Below are 19,218 nucleotides of genomic sequence, written 5' to 3'. Positions count from 1 at the left end.
CTTTAGAGAAAGATAATAATTTAAAATGTGGAAGTTGGTTTATGTATACTAGACTTATCCCATTGTCTTATTTTCTCACCTACGTTATAATCACACCCACCTTAAAAAATTAAAATACTATTTTCTCACCCACTATTATTCCCAAAATAACCTTTAATATATACGTACATATGGAATTATAAAATTGTCTCTTAAAAAATATAACAAATCATACGTAAATGAAAACCACTAAGGTCTGCAAATTCAAATGGAAACTACAGAGGTATCCAAATTCAAAAGAATTCTTATTCGACAACGACAAATTTAAAGATACGATGGACAAATTCAATGACCTACACACAAATTATTCTTCTATCTTTTCAATGGAAACATAATCTTCTACTTCTTCCGTAGAAGCGTCATCTTCTACCTGTTTAATGAAAAAGTCATCTTCTAAGTCCATTGCTATTTTTTTTTTTACTTTCTTTGAATGAAAGGAGATGAAAATATGAGTTAGGGTTTAAGGTAGACAAATTGTCTCCCATGCCCAACGGCCCCAACTTTTTTTTTTTTTTTTTAAATTAAGCAAAACAAGATAATTAATGTCCTTATTAATTTTTTTTAAATAGACAATTTTGTAATTAAAAAAATCATTAAAAGATAAGTGAGAAAATAAGATATTGGAATACGAATAACATCACTCTCTTTAAATGGAATTCTCACTATTGGAATTTCTCCTTTTATGGTGGCAAGTTTTTGTTTAGTGGAAAAAAATACTGACTTTTCAACAGAGGCGGCAAGCAAGCTTTGGCTTTTTTCTTTTCGGTTGCTTTGTTGCTTAGTTTTAGGAAAATGTTAACATCAGTTGCAAACATCCGTCCATGTGAGCTGAGGTAAGTGCTAGGATCAATCACAATTACACGTTTTTACTCATCATGGATATTCATGCTTGTTTCAACGCGCACCTGCGGGATTTATCCTAGCACACTTTTATAGACTTAAGAAGCTTCAGTTTAATTTGAAGATGAAAAATCAAGCTTGAGATTAATTTACAGGATATGACTTGTAAGCCCAATGTAAAACACAATCCCCTTCTACTTTCTTACAAGTTACAACAATGAACGCAAAGAAAGAGACTGTGGGTACAACTATACAGTAATTTACGAGTTAAGAGGGGGGAACTGTTATTAGCACTCTAAAAATCTCTAGCACTCCACAAATTTCTATCTCAAAAATTTTTGGAGTACTAATAACACCTCTTTAAGAGAGACTTGGTAAAAACTAAAATTACAACAAAATTTCATCCATGTCGTCATAAACTACCTGTGTGTCCGACTTTGACGCGATGATATTCCACTAACCACGTAAATGAAAACCACTAAGGTGTGCAAATCCAAATGGAAACTACAGAGGTATCCAAATTCAAAAGAATTCGACAACGATGAATTTAAAGATACAATGGACAAATTCAAATGACCTACTCACAAATTATTCTTCTACCTTTTCAATGGAAACATAATCTTCTACCTCTTCCGTAAAAGCGTCATCTTCTACTTGTTCAATGAAAAGGTCATCTTCTAAGTCCATTGCTATTTTTTTACTTTCTCTGAATAAAAGGAGATGAAAATATGAGTTAGGGTTTAAGGTAGACAAATTGTCTCCCATGCCCAACAGCCCCAACCAATTTTTTTTTTTTTTAAATTAAGCAAAACAAGATAATTAATGTCCTTATCAATCTTTTTGTAAATGGACAATTTGTAATTAAAAAATTCATTAAAAGGTATGTGAGAAAATAAGATATTGAGATGGGAATAACATCACTCTTCCTTAAATGGAATTCTCACTATTGGAATTTCTCCTTTTATGGTGGCCAAGTTTTTATTTAGTGGAAAATACTGACTTTTCAACAGAGGCGGCAAGCAAGCTTTGGCTATTTTTTTTTTTGGTTGCTTTGTTGCTTAGTTTTAGGAAAATGTTAGCATCAGTCGCAAACACCTACCCATGTGAGTTGATGTAAGTGCTAGGATCAATCACAATTACACGTTTTTACTGATCATAGATATTCACGCTTGTTTCAACGCGCACCTGCATGACTGATCCTAACGCACTTTTATGGACTTAAGAAGCTTCAATTTAATTTGAACATGAAAAATCAAGCTTGAGATTAATTTACAGGATATGACTTGTAAGCCCAATGTAGAACACAACCCCCTTCTACTTTCTTACAAGTTACAACAATGAACGCAAAGACAATCACTGCGAGTACAACTATAAAGTAATTTACGAGTTAAGATAAGGGAACTGTTATTAGCACTCCAAAAATCTCTAGCACTTCAAAAATTTCAATCGCAGAGATTTTTGGAGTACTGATAACAGCTCCCTAAGAGAGACTTGGTAAAAACTAAAATTACAACAAAATTTCATCCATGTCGTCATAAACTACCCATGTGTCCGACTTTGACGTGACGATATTCCACTAACCGCGGATAACTGCTTCAGATGGGTAAGAGCAGCCTGAGCCTGTCTCTTGGTGTTCGAATTGCCGTGCTTGAAGGCTTCCACCAATGCCCAAACCAGAGCCTGGTTTAGTGAATGTCTATGGTTTTCGACTCTCAACACTTTCTCTATGATCCAAGTTGTTCGCTCCTGAAGCTCGCCCGGTCGAACTGCCCTGAAAAGGTTAATCACAGCTTCAATCACACCCAAATCTTCGAGCTGGTCAACTGCTCTTTTGAAGCTGCTAGAAGTTTCTATTACAAGAGTGGACAGTGCCTCCACTGCAGCAATCTGAACACTGGTGTCCTCGTCGTTCAGTAGATCAACGAGGGGTGTGATGGAGTTGCTCTTTAGCAAGCACAACTGACTGTCTTCTTCACATGAAACATTGTGTATTGGACACCTTGGTAGTTCAACAGAAGAGCTTCCACACATGAAGACCAACGAAAAGAATCCATGGGGAGGTCGTGGTTCTGATTCCGCAGCAGCTAGGAACCCTCCATATTCCGACAAGTTTTTCAATCCAAGGGCAGCTAGTTGTCTCACTCTTGGGTTTGAAGGATAGATAAGATGATCGTGGAAAATAGTAATAAGGCTATGCTCTTTGAATGTGCCAAGAGTTTGCCGGTCAGGTTTCCTTGTAATGTGAAGTAAAAGACCAAGAAGACCTTCCAACAAGTTTGATGCAGGTCGTGAAATCCTCCCGCTGGAAGCTTGGCGCTGGCTTTTAAGAGTAGTAACTGTCCAATTTACAAAACTAACTTCAAGAAGTGTTTTCACTTCATTTTCCGAAAGAGAAAGGTTCGCAAGTATGCATGCGGCATCAGATCTCTCACTATCTATTGATTGGTGGTCTAATAGTTTGTCTTGTAACAGGGGAATCCTGTTCGAAAGCCTTAGCTCGTTAGCTATATCTTCACCACACCTTTCTGAGAGTAGTCTTGTAAGCCTAAAAGCATGAATCCTGTGTTCAACTTCTGGGTGTTCAAGAAATGGTAAAATGGTTTTAATCCCTTCCCCAGATTTTATATGACGAGCCACCGACTCTGCAAATAAAAACAATAAAACATGGGTCTCCTGTTAAAGTTTGCCAATTTGGCAATTGTCTTTCATGATTTGCTTACGAGAGATATTCTTATGCCAGAAACATCTAAAATTCACAAACAAAAATGTAAACAGAAACCATTTCTCAGCAGATATTTTGCCCTGCAATGGATTGCATATTCCTGGACTTTCTGGTTTTGCGATTTGAGATGTATTAATTAGCTTCGGCAATCTCACACATGAATATATCAGCGGCACAAAACTTTAGGTTATTAACTTATTCTTGGAAAGCCAATTAAGGAGATCATCATTGTTTTCATAGTGTCATTGATGAAAAACCAACGCTCCGATAATATATTTGGCCTTTCTATACATACAATAACTAGCCATATTAGGATTCCGTTTGAACTGCATCAGTTTCCTAAGGTAAAGAAAGCCACAATTTTCCTGATTCAATTTCCGGAAAAATAAAGCAAAATGACTTGAAAGGCTATAACTTACTGAGAAGTGAACATAAAACAAATGTAGGCAAGTTCAATTTATACAAGGTACTCCTTAGAGATTGATATAGCAAGATAGGTATATATGAAAGCATGGCTCAATTATTACTTATGTGATGAAAACTTACGTGATGCCTGTGGAGACGATGCAATTCCATATAGGATGTGGAGAATAGAAATTTGACATTGAGGAGATGCAAGTGGTAAAGATCCCAAAATACTATAAATGAATGAGTCTGACTGCATGGAATGCCCTTCCTTGTCAGCATATGCCAATTCCCAGTGCCCTGAATTTGACACTATATTTGCAATTGTTGCTGCAGCCAATTCTTTGAGTTCTGGTGAAGTATCCTGGTTTATAAAAAGGATAGCTGTAAGAGAGGGAAGTACAGCAGAATCAACGAGGATGGTTGCATTGTCATCTAGACTTGACAAGTTGTACAACGCTTGCAAGCTTGCTGCTCTTCCTTCTGGCTTAGATAGCATCTCAACCAGTATTTTAGCACTTCGCCTAGCTATTTGTTCCTTGCTGCTATTTGTCAAGGTCATACTTCCCACCAAAGATGCCATTTCAATTTTGGCACCATCGGAACCTGTTGCCTTAAAGAGTTTAGATTCTATGCTAACATGTGAAAATAAAATCACACCATACACTGCAGACCATTGTTTAAACTTGCAAAATTGAATTGAATTTCCAAATTAATGTAATCCATGACAATGTAATGATTTTCAGATTGAAAAACAAAAGTTAGTACAAGACAAACCTTCACAAAGTCGAGTAAGCAATGGTTCAAATCTCCCTGCCGCAGCCAAATGCTGAACATTAACCTCCACCTTCTCCATCCATTTTAGTACCTCCTCAGCCAATTTGGATAAACCAGGATGCTCGAGGTTTCCTGCCATACTTGAGAGAAGAACCAGCGCACCTTTCTCTGATGCAATTTTAATGCAACAAGCTTCATCACTAGAGAACTCAAGTAAAAGTTTCACAGCATACTCTCTCTCTCTCTCCGAGCTCCCGGTAAGACTATGTATGGCCAATCTAGTGATACCCTCTTGAAGCATGATTTTCTAAAAATGTTTGACAAATTCTATCAGAAATTAGTAAACATCTGAGACAGCCACAAGGGCCAACTAGAAACAAATATCACTATGCCATACTGTGGAAAAGAAATGGAAGTTCTACACTGTCACGGGAAACTGCAATTTCAAACTTCAAATTCCATACAGAGCAAAAACTTTACCATGAAGAGTGTAACTTGATTGAAAAATACAAAAACCACAGCACGAGGGGTATAACTTGATTGAAAAATGTGAAAACTTCGGCATGAAGAGTATAACTTAATACAAAACCCAAATAAAACTGCGATAAAGTGATAAACCCACCTTGCTTTCTTCATCCTTAGCCATGCTAAGCAAAACCATTAGAGCTTTGCTCCTCAAATATGTCCCGATACTCTTGGAACTGTTCCTGAGCATCTTAACAATAAGAACAAGAATGCCACCATTCCTAACTCTATACCGACAATTCGGATACTCCTCCGAGATGTTATACAAATTATCCAGCACTCCCTCCACACAATCCACCGCCGGAGGCTCTTTACTCAGATGCTGAGCTGAAAATTTCACCACAATATCAACATTCCTATTGACCCACTCCTCTATAGCTCCGGACAATCCAATGTTCGGCTTCACCTCCAGCGACTTGAGAACTTGACCCGTGACCGGACAAGTCGGGTCACGCCCGTCTTCCAAACACCGCTCGAACCAGTAATTAATGGCGGTCCGCTCGTACGTCTGCGACGACTGGAGCACTACCGGGTCCCGCATCACCTCCTTCGTCAGCGGACAGAGAAAGTTCTTAAACGGCTGAATGTGAACGTCGTCTTCGAACTCCATTCCCTTCTTCCAAGCCGAGAAACTGGGACGCTGCACGGCCCAGTTGTTCAGAATCCTCTCCAACGACCACAGAATCTGCCGTTCCGACACCAAATTGGACCCTGCGACGTCGTTTTTGAGAAGCCTGATCTGCTTCGAGAGCTCGTCGTGATTCTCAGCGTCGATCCCTAGCCCTCGGGCTAAGTCCATGATTATCGCGCTCTCCACTACTTTGCTGGTCTTCGATTGAGTTGCTAATCCTTCTTTCTGCAGAATGTGATGAACTCGTTCTTCCTTCTCCGAAACCTAAAATCCGATTCAAAACCCCCAATTTTCAAAATTCGCGTTCAAAAATTTGAATCGAAGATGAACTGAAGTGAGGTCACTACTTACTGTGAAGTGAGCTTGCTTCATGTCTCTGGAGAGATCGGCGATCTTCTTGCGAAGATCGGAGAGGTTGAGGTCCTGAACCGCAGCGTCGAGGAGGGCGAGCCAGCCGGAGATGGCGACTGTGCGGTCGCAGAGGGAGGAGCAGAGGGAGAGGCAGTTGATGATGACGGAGATTTTGCCCTTGGTTCTGTAGAACGACAGAGTTTCGAGTGCGGAGGCGAGGTCGGCGGCGATGCCCTTGAGGGCGGTGTGGGCGGAGGGAGGGAGGGAGTCGAGCGATGGCGTGGCGCGGGTGAGGTGGGTGAGTGACAGCTGAAGGCGGTCAGCAAAGCCGGAGAAGCGGCGGGGGAGGTCGAAGGGAGAGTGGCGGTAGTGATCGGCGCAGAGCTCGGCGAGCGAGGTGTTGATTGAGTCTAGTGCCGACGAGACGGAGGACGACGACGACGACGTCATTGCATTGCCGCGTTCGCCTGTCGGAGTTGGGGTTCCGGGGACTGGAGCGAAGGTCAAACTTCGAGTGTTGACTTGAAGCGGAGACTCGCGCGGCACACTGGCTTCAAAGATTCAAGCTCAAGTTCCCATCCGGCAGTTATAATTAATTTAATATTAAAAAAAATTTTGAAAAACCGCCGTAGAAACGTTGCAGTTGAAGTTTCAACAAAGGCGCCAAAGACCAAAAGAGGAAAGTGATGGAAGTTATTAACAGTAGTATTATCTTCAAAGAGGAAAATGATAGAAGTTATTAACAGTAGCATATGGGCGCATCTAAAGTGTGTGAAATTTTTTTTTATTTTTGTTTTTGAAATAAAAGAATAGAGGAAGAGAGTGATAGAGAATTTGAGAGTGAGAAGTTTTTTTTTAATTTAATTTAATTATTATTATTTTTAATTAGAGATACGTTAGGATTACACGTAGGTGAGGTTTTGAAAGAAAAAAAGCAAAATTTGGTTGTGTGAAATTACATTTCTGCCCCATATTTCTTATTCATGTTCTTTTTTAATTAGAGGGTTAAAGTGATAATCTCATAGAGTTTTGGTTGACAATGAGTGTTTTATTAATTAGTAGATATTAGCATTTCTGAACATATTTTTTTAGAAAATGAGAAGGAGAGAGGGGGAGAGAGAGAGAACATGGGTGGAGTTGAAGGTTTTTGATTTTAGTGTTTTTATTTTATTTTATTTTATTTTTTAAAATATTAGAGGTATTTTAACATCACATGTAGGCACAGTTCTAAAAAACGTTAGACGCTAGTCGGGCGGTGGATAGGGGCCTAGCGGCTAGGCGGATTTATGTATTTTATTATGGAATTATTATTTGCACTCCAAAATTCTCATTCTAGATTTTTTGAATGCCAATAACATTTTACTTTATTATATATTATTATAAAATATGAGCATATTTGTAAAATTTTAGGACTTTTTATATTAGTTTTATAACTCTTACTCAGCCCACATATTTTAATTATTATTGGGCTTTGCTTCTTTTCTTGATCAAGATTAGGTTTGCTTCTCATTTAATAAATAACCTTGTTTCTTTATATAAAAATAATTTTCTTATTCCTGATGATATAGACAAAAAATGACATAGGCGTGGCAAATGGACAGCCATATCTCTCTTCCCACAACTCTTTCCCCACTTTAATTCAGCCCGAGAACCACACAAAATCCCATAAATCTCTCTTTCTTTCTCTCTCTCGTTCTTTTTCCATAAACCTCTAGCAAAGCAACCATGGCTATATTCAGATGCGGACATAGATAAGAGTTTCGATGCAGATGCGAGAGTTAGAGTTGCAGATCTAATGAGAGTTCGAGATGGCAAGAGTTGCAGAGCCTTCAATGCTGGCAAGAGTGGAGATTGTGGAAACTGGGAGAGACGATCGACGACGATGGCCCAAAAATACCTCTTGAAGTAGCAGCGTGCGAGTGCACTGTAGTTGAGGAAGAAGAGACGAAGTGGCTGACGACGAGACTTGGTTTCTGAAATAGGGTAGTTGTAGGGCATGGGAAGTTAGAAGTTAGAAAGTTAGAATAAAGATATGATTTTTTTTTTAATTTCAAAAAAATAAAAATAAAAAAGGCCCAGCTCCACTTAGCATCGCCTAACCCGCCTAGAGCCCAGCCGCTTTTTTATGGCCAATTTGCAAGAAAACGTCTCAGATGGTGACCGCCCAACGCCTAGGCCCTTTTTTAGGCCCTTTTTTAGAACACTGCATGTAGGTGAAGCTTCAATAAAAAAAGTAAAATTTGAACCTATAAAATTACATTATTACCCATCATTTTTTTTGTGTGATAGAAGACTAAGTAGTTTTTTTCACTTCTTTTGGTTGACAAAGAGGGTTTCATTAATTAATAGGGATGATTACACAAATTTAAGGTTGGACAATTTAGTTAGAGCAATGGAGGCATGGTTGGTTCGCTCACTTCCATTTTTTGTTGACCCAGTTGTTCTGTTTGGTTCGATCTCTTGGTGGTGGCGGCGGCCTTGCGATGGAGGCGCGTCATCTGACTTGGGGGTGGCTGCTGGTTTCCTTTTCATTTTTAGGGTTTTTTGTTATTCTGAGTTGGGTCCTTTTAGGCTTTCTATTGTATTTGATTTTTCCTGATGGGCTTATATTTACTATTTAGGTTTTGGGCTGCCTTTTGAGCTATTTTCTCCTTGTATTAGTCTTTTATTTAATGAAAGTAACTTAGTTCGACAAAAAAAAGTACTCTCGTTCTGCAATTTGTATTGCGTTTAAAGAATATGAGAGTAAAAGGATAATATAATAATACAATCCTCTTTTGTTGATAAATATCTCAAATTATTTGAGGGTTCTTTGTATGGTTTAATATACATCATATTTCAACGATCTAACCGTTCATCTTTTAAGTTTTACTTTAAAAATCATCTCTACAAAAATCACTCAAATCTGAAATCATCCATCATTTTTTCAAAGTTTATTATGTGCAAAGAGTATTTCAGCAATCAAACTGATTTATATTCCGACTTCTAGTAGATAGTCTAGACTTTAATTAAAAATGTCACTTTTTCTATTCATGCTCACTCCGATTCCTCCATAACCTAGTTTCTTCTTATTCCGATTTCAAACACATAATTCTTAATTAACTGATCTCCAAGCTCCTCGCAAATCAGAATTATTTCATAATATTTCAAGATAATTGTCCAAAGAAAATGCGAATCTATAGACATAATTGGCCATCAATGTGCTAGTTATGGGCCATGAAGCCCAAATCTGTTTTGAGTTACGCAGAACGAACTGAGCCCAAGGGAGATGCCCGTTTACGTTTCATATCAAGAAATAGCCGAAGATGGTGCTTATATTGCCAAGAGAATTGCGATGTGAACAAATTTCAGTAGTGTTTCGAGTTGTAACTGTACGTACTTCTAAAGAACATCAACTGACACAGCAATACGATAATACGATGTGACGACAATGCTGCAGTTCAACAACGAAATCAAAAAAGAAACCGAATCACATTCATATTCGTATAAATAGACACGGTATATGTCCTCGTTCGAAACCGGAAGGCACATGTTCTTAGAAATGCACACAAGTAGAGTGATATTAAGGGCCGCAACAAACTGAACTAAACCAACTGGTATGGCACAAAACATAGCAATCGTATCATACCTCCATCATCTCTTATACTTTATTCAACTTTCATTTGTTTATTTTTTCGCCGGAGCGGTTCAATCGCCTCTACCACCATTACCATCCATTGAATCCAACCGTTAACCATCACAACACTCACCGCCGCCACATCATCATTGCCACCGCAGTTTGATCCCACTTCTGCCGCCAGCATCACCTAGTAGTAGTATTCATGCTACTAGGTATCTTCGCTTCCTTGTCAAATCTAGATTTTGCTTGTATCACGCCCAAACACTAATGTTGTAAGCCAGTTAATCACCACATAGAATCTGTTCCTCCAGCTTATGACTCGGGTTAAATACGTGCCGAGCCAAATAAACCAACTAGAGAACCCGGCCATAGATATGCCATTACCCGCCTGCAAAAAAATTTGCTACAAAAATTAGTTATCTTAAGCTTAAAGTGCGAGACGAGCGCCTTTGAAGTGGCTTGAAATTCACCTTGCTCTGTCTGAGGTCCACGAGAGCCCTGTATCTCCCAAGAGTCGCCATGCTTCCTAAATGCTTGTACACAAATGGTTCCTTGTATTTATAATCTCTTGCGGCATTCGCATGCCCTCCACCAGCTTCACCAATTTTGTTCAGTAGATTGGCCAAATATTTTCCTTGCCTCTCTGCAACCTTCAAATATTTTAAACAGATATGCATAAAGATTCAGTTGCCCTTTAGCTGCAGACTGTAAAATCTAGAATCACGTTTTAAAAGCAAAGAACTTCAGTGCATTTGCCGGCTGGCTAAACCGTCAGAGTAAATACTACCACTACACAAATTTTATGGACTTTTAAACACATGGGACTCTATGAGAATAGAAAATCGAACAATTCCTAACCTGGGCCAAGGCTGGAAGGGTTGGTTTTCCTGTACTTCCAACAAAACCACTACAGTCTCCAATTGCATACACATCCTGCGCCTCAGGAACGCGCAGCCACTCGTCAACCCCAATCCTGCAATTAGATAAACGGGTCAAAAAAAAATAAGCTAACAGGATATGTCATTCTAAAGCTTACTTAACAATTTGGGTAGTAAAAATAGGGAGCAAGAATGGGAAACATGGACCAAATCATACCTTATGATATGAAAAGATTTAAAGCAGACAAAGACAGATGATATTGAAATGAAAGATTTGTCTTGCAGAGGAGGAAATGGAAAAATATAAACTGAACTTTTGGGGGCAAAAAGTGAAGTAAAATGTACCATAAGGTACCAAAAATTATGAAAACTCATAAGCTTAGATTTGTTAGACGCTCCAGAGTTTGAGAGGAGGAACAAACTCATTCCATTAGAAAAAAAATTAACCATCACCTCCCACCAGAAGATTTTGGAAGTGGCAAGGAGTTCACCAAAGGTGATGGACCAACACCGGTAGACCATACCAAAAGACCATAAGGAACCTCTGTGCCATCATTAAGAATTATTTTCTTATCCTTGACATCCTTAACAATTCCATGGACAAGATGAACTCCTGACTGAGAGAAACAATCAAATGAGCAATGAACAATCCCAGAGATTAGTGGGAATGAATTTTAGCAATCAACAACTGTAGTTTGTGGGAGATAATCTCTGAGAAATCGCTCTTAGTTTTTTAATACTACTGGTGGTGCAACGATTTGAGGTTGCCATTATGTGCATAAGAAGGATTCTCAGAGATGATCTCATTTGACTAATAACAGGCCAACAGGTTCTTTTATGAATAAAATATCTCTTACCTTTGTCAGCTGTTTCGTAACATAGCGCCGCAGCTGATTGTCAAATGATGATAATATCTCATTTGCCTATGAAGACAAAAACGTTACTCAGTTGTCATAGAGAAAATCTACTTCCTCATTACAATAAACAGTTTACAGATTTAAGTTTTTCCATGGACTGCATTTATATCTAATAATTTTGCAAAAGATACGATGTACAGGAGTATTCCAACATGGTTGAAAATTGAATCACAGAGAGAATTTAATGGACAAACCTCAATCAAGGAAACATGAATATAATTTTTCACATGAGCATATCTTTCCTGAACATCTCTCTGAATAAAGTCACTAAGTTCACCGCTGAACTCAACTCCCGTGGGACCACCTCCGACAACAACACAGTGTAGGAGTCTACTTTTCTCATCCTCTGAAACACCTACCTCCAAACCAAAATCAAATGAAATACACAATGAGATCTGATATCATGTGATTGTTGTTCTCAAGTAATTAAATCTAACTGAAGCAGTATACCAGGCACATCCGACAACATCAAGTTTAGGAGCAGCTTCCTACGGATTTCCTGGGCATGAGTGACTTCCCGAAGAAAAATTGCATGTTCTTGTACACTTTGTATGCCAAAAGTGGTTGGCCTTGCTCCCAAAGCAATTACCAACTTATCATACGCAATTTCAAATTTCCATGGCTTCAAGGGTTGAGATCCATCAATCACTGTCTCGCATTTCACCTTCATTTCCCAAAACCAACATTCTTGCAAGTAAGGCAATCTTGAAATCCAAACATTTTGAATATTCTCTCCACCAAAACCAAAAAAAAAACTCGAATCTTTGTAGCACTTCAAATCAAGTAATTAGTTAAAACCTTAAAATTAAGCCACTTTCAGAAAGAAAAAAATATATAAATCAAACTTTTTACCAAATATTAACAACACAGAAGCTAATTAATTAATTCACATTTTTCACTACGGCAAAGCAAAAGTTCAATCAAGTAAGAATTACCCATTGCCAAATTTTTACCCAAAAGATTCAAACTTTTACCCACAAAGTCACTAAACCAGTAAATCTAAAAATACCCACGTCACCATTTACTATCCAAGAACAAAAAAAAAAAAAAAATTGACGTGCCACATGCTGATCGGGATTGAGGCCGATACAATTGGAGAGGAAGAAATACGACCCGGTTTCTCTCGAAATAGCGGGCTGGATCCTGGCAATGGGCTCGGCGACAGAACGGAACTCCAAAGTTCCGACGCAGGTGGAGGCCAGCAACGGTGTAAACACCATGTGGTTCCTCTGCGACACACAAACGATGTCATATTGCACGATGTCATATTGCTCGGTGTCCAGACCTTTCATGAGCCAGCACCCGGCCCAGCCTGAGCCCAGGACCACCACCCGCAGCTTGTCACCGGGCATTGTGGGGCCCAGACCTGAGTAAAAGGTCGGCTGTTGATGGGTTGGAGTCGGAGCCGGAGCTGGAGTCTCATTGGTCGGACTCGAGTGAGCCGGCTCAGTGCTGAAGTGGGAGAGCAGAGTGTAGGAAAACTGGTCAGAAATTCTGGGTCAGGCCGATGATCTGGCGGTGGTGGCTGAGACTTGGATGAGTCTTCTGAACCAAGACATTGCGTTCTGAAGTGTTACGACCTAGATTAGTGGTAGTTAAAGCAGAGAGTGGCCCTGCAGCACAAATTTGTGTAAGCTTGAAGAAGGTGGAGAAAGTTCCAACAATTTGGTGTCGTTTTCTGCAGCTATGATGAATTTGTCGCATATCGTTTTCACGGGGACTTCGTCAGGTAGCAGTTTAGGATCTTGATGAACAGAATGTAGAAAAGTTGATCGAAATGTCAAATCAGTTAGGTATGAGTTAGGCAGTTAAGCATGAGTAAGAGTTTAGGTTTAGAGACAGAGATAAGACAAGATGATTAATCAACATGCCTAAACTTTCACATGAACTTGCCAACACAATCACCAACAAACGTCTAATCAATTGATTGGCAACATCTTCAAACCCAATTGATTGTTGTGTTATAGCATTAAAGGTTATCAGCCTCCCAATATAAGTGACAAATTAAACTAAAATAAAAGACAAAAAAATATTCGGTACAAGTGATATGAGAGGCCAGTGTTTAACTTAACTAAAAGCCGGCATTTTGAGAGACTAGTGTTTATATGTTTATATAAGGTATTTAGTAACAGATATGAGAAAAATTTTGTTGAATCAGAAAAAAGAAGTTACAACTAGTTAAGGAGGGGACATAAAACTTACGTTATGCCTGGGGGGACGCAATTCCTATAGGATGTGGAGAATAGAAATTTGACATTGAGGAGATGCAAGTGGTAAAGATCCCAAAAGACTAAATGAATGATTCTGACCGCATGGAATGCCCTTCCTTGTCAGCACATGCCAATTCCCAGTACCCTGAATTTGACACTATATTTGCAATAGTTGCTGCAGCCAATTCTTTGAGTTCCGGTAAAGTATGCTGGTTTATAAAAAGGATATCTGTAAGAGTGGGAAGTACAGCAGAATCAACGAGGATGATTGCATTGTCATTTAGACATGAAAAGTTGTACAATGCTTAAATGCTTGCTGCTCTTCCTTCTGGCTTAGATAGCATCTCAAACAGTATTTTCAGCACTTTGCCTGGCTGTTTGTGCCGTGCTGCTATTTGTCAAGGTCATACTTCCTACCAAAGAAGCCATTTCAATTTTGGCACCGTCGGAACCTGTTGCCAAAAAAAATTTAGATTCCATACTAACATGCAAAAATAAAATCACAACATACACCCCAATCCGTAGTTTAAAAAAAGGTGGATCCTTCCAGCTCTCCTGTTTTCTTATTCCATTTACTTTGTACTGAAAACTTGCAAAATTGAATTTCCAAATGTAATCCATGACAAGGTAATGATTTTCAGATTGAAAAACAAAAGTTAGTACAAGACAAACCTTCACAAAGTCGAGTAAGCAATGGTTCAAATCTCCCGGCCGCAGCCAAATACTGAACCTTATCCTCCACCTTCTCCATCCGCTTTAGTACCTCAGCCAATTTGGATAAACCAGGATACTCGATGTTTCCCGCCATATTTAAGAGAAGAACCAGTGAGCCTTTCTCTGATGCACTTTTAATGCAACAAGCTTCATCACTAGAGAACTCAAGTAACAGTTTCACAGCATACTCACTCTCTTTCTCTGAGCTCCTGGTAAGACTGTATGGTCAATCTAGTGATACCCTCTTGTAGCATGATTTTCTAAAAAGGTTTGACACATTCTATCAGAAATTAGTCAACATCTGAGACACCCGAAAGGGCCAACTAGAAACAAAAATCAACGTACCATACTGTGGAAAAGAAATGGAAGTTCTACACTATCAAAAGAAACTGCAATTTCAAACTTCAAATTTTCCACACAGAGCAAAAGCTTCAGCATGCAGAGTGTAACTTGATTGAAAAATACAAATAATTCAGCATGAAGAGTATAACTTGACAAAAAACCCAAATAAAACCGTGATAAAGTGATAAACCCACCTTGCTTTCTTCATCCTTGGCCATGCTAAGCAAATCCATTAGAGCTTTGCTCCTCAAATATGTCCCAATACTCTGGGAACTGTTCCTGAGCATCTTAACAACAAGAACAAGAATGCCACCATTCCTAACTCTATACGACAATTCGGATACCCCTCCCAGATGTTATACACATTATCCAGCACTTCCTCCACACAATCCACCACCGGAGGCTCTTTGCTCAGCTGCTTTTCACCACAATCTCAACATTCCTATTGACCCACTCCTCAATAGCTCCGGCCAATCCAATATTCGGCTTCACCTTCAGCTACCCGAGAACTTGACCCGTGACCGGACAAGTCAGGTCACGCCAGTCTTCCAAACACCGCTCGAACCAGTAATTAATGACGGTCCGCTCGTACGTCTGCGACGACTGGAGCACTACCGGGTCCCGCATCACCTCCTTCGTCAGCGGACAGAGAAAGTTCTTAAACGGCTGAATATGAACGTCTTCTTCGAACTCCATTCCCGTCTTTCAAGCGGAGATACTGGGCTGCCGCACGGCCCAGTTGTCGAGAACCCTCTCCAACGACAACAGAATCCGCCGTTCCGACGCCAAATTGTACCATGCGACGTCGTTTTGAGAAGCCTGATCTGCTTGGAGAGCTCCTCGTGATTCTCAGTGTCGATCCCCAGCGCTCGGACTAAGTCCATGGCTATCGCGCTCTCCACTGCTTTGCTGGTCTTCGATCAGAGTGTGATGAACTCGTTCTTGCTTCTCCGTAACCTAAAATCCGATTCAAAATCCCAAATATTCAAAATTCGTATTCAAAGATTCGAATCAAAGATGAACTGAAGTGACGTCACCACTCACTGTGAAGTAAGCTTGCTTCATGCCTCTGGAGAGATCAAGTTGAGGTCCTGAATAGGGCGTCGAGGAGGGCGAGCCAGGCAGAGATGGCGACTGTGCGGTCACGGAGGGAGAGGCAGTTGATGAGGACGGAGATTTTGCCCTTGGTTCTATAGAACGACAGAGTTTCGAGTGCGGAGGCGAGGTCGGCGGAGATGCCCTTGAGGGCGGTGCGGAGGGAGCCGAACGATGACGTGGCGCGGGTCAGGTGGGTGAGTGACAGCTGGAGGCGTTCAGCAAAGCCGGGGAAGCGGCGGGGGAGGTCGAAGGCTGAGTGGCGGTAGTGATCGGCGCAGATGTCAGCGAGCGAGGTGCAGATTGAGTCTAGTGCCGACCAGACGAAGGACGACGATGATGACGTCATTGCAAAAGATTTTTCACCTTCCCCGCCGTACCGCGGTAAGAGAGGAGCAGGCGCCAAAGAGCAAAGAGGGAAGTGTTGGAAGTTATTAACAGTCGTATTAAGTTTTGCTAAACATTGCTTGGTGGCGACGTGTATCAACATCTAATCACGTATTATCACGCAAATTTAAGATTGGACAAATTAGTTAATACGCATATTAAATTAAGCTCAAACCCAAATATTTAAATCACTAAAATCCAGAATATGGCTTTGTGAACTGTGAATGTCACCAATTTTTCAAACCTAAATTTCATGACTTAAGATATATTAATTATTGCGGAAAGATTTTAACCCTATTATTTTTTCAGTAAGGATTTTTTTATGTACCATTGAGTTATATTATCTTAATTTTAGTGAATGCTTAAACCTAAGTTTAATTTATGACAAAATTTTCAAAACTGAACAAATCACGTTAGTCAACCGTTGAACCAACCAAACTTCAATATACACTAATCAATCAAACTTTTATACATACATTAAATTTGTTTTTTATTGTTTGACCATGGAATTTAAATTTCAGTCATTCGATCTTCTTTTCAACCATTGGATTTGACAAAATTAATATTGAAGGATCCCGCAAGGGAACTAATTTCTAGGGAAAACTAATGAAAAGAGGTTTAAAAACTTTGAGTTTTAACGAAAATGACAAAATAAAAGGTAAAGTGAATAGTATCAAGATTGATTTTTTAATATAAAAATATGATTTTTCATTAAAATGAATAGTACCAAAAACTTTTCGTTAAAACTTTATATTCCTAATTTTGTTAGATGGTCGAGACATAATTGACCATCAATGTGCTAGTTATGGGCCAAGAAGCCCAAATGTATTTGAGTTACGCAAGAGGAAATGAGCCCAAATTCTCCAAAGGCCCAAATAATATTATCCCCTACCTACCAGTTGAGTCGATCAAAGAAGGCTGAACAGAACCATCTTCGTCTCCAACTGTCTCTCTACCCACTTTCTGTAGACTGCAGCAATGGACCGAGCACAGCTTGTTCTGCTAGGGCTACCACTCTTCCTCTTCTGCACCGACCTCCTAAACCTCTTTACTCCGCCCCCACCTCCGCCCCACAAGCCTCCTCACCACCACCATCCCCACCTCCAACACCAGCCTCCTCCAGTCGCCAAAGAAACCTTAGACTTACCCTCACAGGTATTTCACTCTGAATTCCTCTTCACTTTCCATAATTTATTGCAATTGATTCCATATTTTCTTCGTATTATAATTTCCCTCTGTGTTTCTTTGGTTTTTATCGGATTTCAGAAACCAAGCGGTTTTGGGGCAATCGGCGTCGGCAGCACGGTCAAAATTAGCTTCTGCACTTCTTGCTCTTACAAGTACTTCTCTTACTTCTTTTGTGATTTATTGAATTGGGTTTTTAATTTTATTTCGAATTGTGATGTGGGATGATAGAAGATCAATTTGAACAGTTATTCAATAGAAATTGAAGTGTTATTGGGGTCCTGGGATTTATCAGTTAAGCCGTAAAATGCTCTTGATTTTATCTGTTAGCTCCCGATTAGTGTTCCGATAAGGATGTGGTTTTCTACTTGTTTTGCTCTGAACATGTTAGAGTGGATCCTTGGGATTGGACTATATTTACTTATCGAAAGAATTGGCATTTGGTAGGGGGAATGCAGTAACAATGACGAAGATGTTGGAGGCCGCTTTTCCTGGAATCCATGTTGATCTTTCGAACTATCCTCCGCCCCTTCCAAAGCGTGTGGTCAGCAAGCTGGTTCCAGTTGCTCAAGTTGGAGTTTTTGGGATTGTAATGGCTGGCGAGCATATTTTTCCGATGTTGGGGTTTGCGACACCTCCTGCTTGGTATTATTCTCTGCGTGCAAATAGATTTGGTACCATTGCATCCACTTTGCTTCTTGGCAATGCATTGCAGTCCTTCCTCCAAGGCACTGGTGCTTTCGAAGTTTACCTCAACGATGAATTGGTGAGCGAACCCTTTTTTCTTTGGCCATATGTTTTCTGGGAGCTAGATTACCATTCCTATTTGCTTAAGTCTACTTCTTTCTCCTTTGGCCATATGATTGAGTGTTAGCTTATGTTCTCATGTATGTTGCAGGTTTTCTCTAAGCTGAAGGAGGGAAGATTTCCGGGCGAGCTTGAACTAAGAGATGCCATTGCGAGTAAGTTGGGTAGTTCAAGAATCACAGACTCAGCGTTATGATCTTAGTCTACTAGCTGGGTTTGGAAAGCCCAAATGCTTGCAGTTGGAGTTTCAAGCTTGCACACTGGCTCGCTTACTTGCTTGGTAGGTTCAAAGGCTTCGAAGTTTTAATAAATTTGTTACCCATCACTGTTATACAGAGTAGAGACACCAATAGAATGTTTTGCTGATAGGTTTTGAACGACAATCTGATTCTGCATGTTATCTGAGATCGGCATCGATTGGGTTAAAACAGATTTTGACTCTATTAAGCATGCTAATATAGTTTCATTTCACGGAATACAGTGCCCGTATCTACTCAAAGTATAATTGTTCCTGGATTTAGTTTTTCATATTGAGTGTATGAGTATGTTTTTTTGTGTACCTGATCATGTACCGGCTCTAGTTACGCTCTGCATACCGGAACTGCCTCGGATGGAAATGGAATTTGAATGTGCATTTCAATTTTCTTGAGTTTATGGAGGTGTTTTGGAAATGTAATGCATGTTTTCATTTGTTCAAAACTTCCAACCCAAGGGAAATGGTGATGCCAGTTTATGCTTCATATCAAGAAATAGCCGAAGATGGTGGTTATATTG

The 19,218-nt window shown here is 39.7% G+C and overlaps 2 protein-coding genes and 2 pseudogenes across 2 annotated transcripts; 1 reads left to right on the top strand and 3 right to left on the bottom strand.

Annotated features, from left to right (window-relative positions):
* Window positions 1-2,097: 2,097 nt before the first annotated feature.
* Window positions 2,098-6,819, bottom strand: LOC125468555 (U-box domain-containing protein 44-like). Its single transcript, XM_048564526.1, has 5 exons — window positions 6,291-6,819; window positions 5,406-6,203; window positions 4,784-5,090; window positions 4,148-4,612; window positions 2,098-3,521 (listed from the first exon to the last, which is right to left on the bottom strand). The coding sequence occupies exons 1-5, from the start codon at window positions 6,738-6,740 to the stop codon at window positions 2,419-2,421; spliced, it is 3,123 nt and encodes a 1,040-aa protein (XP_048420483.1). The 5' UTR covers window positions 6,741-6,819; the 3' UTR covers window positions 2,098-2,418.
* Window positions 6,820-9,742: 2,923 nt separating this feature from the next.
* On the bottom strand, window positions 9,743-13,827 carry LOC125468557 (annotated as a pseudogene).
* An 81-nt stretch (window positions 13,828-13,908) lies between these two features.
* Window positions 13,909-16,663, bottom strand: LOC125468556 (annotated as a pseudogene).
* A 694-nt stretch (window positions 16,664-17,357) lies between these two features.
* On the top strand, window positions 17,358-18,972 carry LOC103931221 (selT-like protein). The gene is made up of 4 exons (XM_048564527.1): window positions 17,358-17,607; window positions 17,719-17,792; window positions 18,085-18,403; window positions 18,536-18,972. The coding sequence occupies exons 1-4, from the start codon at window positions 17,431-17,433 to the stop codon at window positions 18,638-18,640; spliced, it is 675 nt and encodes a 224-aa protein (XP_048420484.1). The 5' UTR covers window positions 17,358-17,430; the 3' UTR covers window positions 18,641-18,972.
* The last annotated feature ends 246 nt before the right edge of the window (window positions 18,973-19,218 follow it).

Source organism: the organism of the source record quoted next, unplaced genomic scaffold (genome assembly GCF_019419815.1).
Source record: "Pyrus x bretschneideri cultivar Hongxiangsu unplaced genomic scaffold, Pyrus_bretschneideri_v1 Contig39, whole genome shotgun sequence".
In the NCBI taxonomy this organism is placed as follows: Eukaryota; Viridiplantae; Streptophyta; class Magnoliopsida; order Rosales; family Rosaceae; genus Pyrus; species Pyrus x bretschneideri.
This window is presented reverse-complemented; position numbering and strand designations above follow the sequence as displayed.

What these genes read in the sequence shown, in the direction of transcription:
- LOC103931221 (XM_048564527.1), top strand. Translation starts at nt 17,431, where the DNA reads ATGGACCGAGCACAGCTTGTTCTGCTAGGGCTACCACTCTTCCTCTTC. An exon ending in TGCACTTCTTGCTCTTACAA is followed by an intron (nt 17,793 to 18,084) that starts GTACTTCTCTTA and finishes GGCATTTGGTAG; the next exon opens with GGGGAATGCAGTAACAATGA. An exon ending in TTTACCTCAACGATGAATTG is followed by an intron (nt 18,404 to 18,535) that starts GTGAGCGAACCC and finishes TGTATGTTGCAG; the next exon opens with GTTTTCTCTAAGCTGAAGGA.
- LOC125468555 (XM_048564526.1), bottom strand. Translation starts at nt 6,740, where the DNA reads ATGACGTCGTCGTCGTCGTCCTCCGTCTCGTCGGCACTAGACTCAATC. An exon ending in TGAAGCAAGCTCACTTCACA is followed by an intron (nt 6,204 to 6,290) that starts GTAAGTAGTGAC and finishes ATCGGATTTTAG; the next exon opens with GTTTCGGAGAAGGAAGAACG. An exon ending in ATCGTCTCCACAGGCATCAC is followed by an intron (nt 3,522 to 4,147) that starts GTAAGTTTTCAT and finishes TTTTATTTGCAG; the next exon opens with AGTCGGTGGCTCGTCATATA.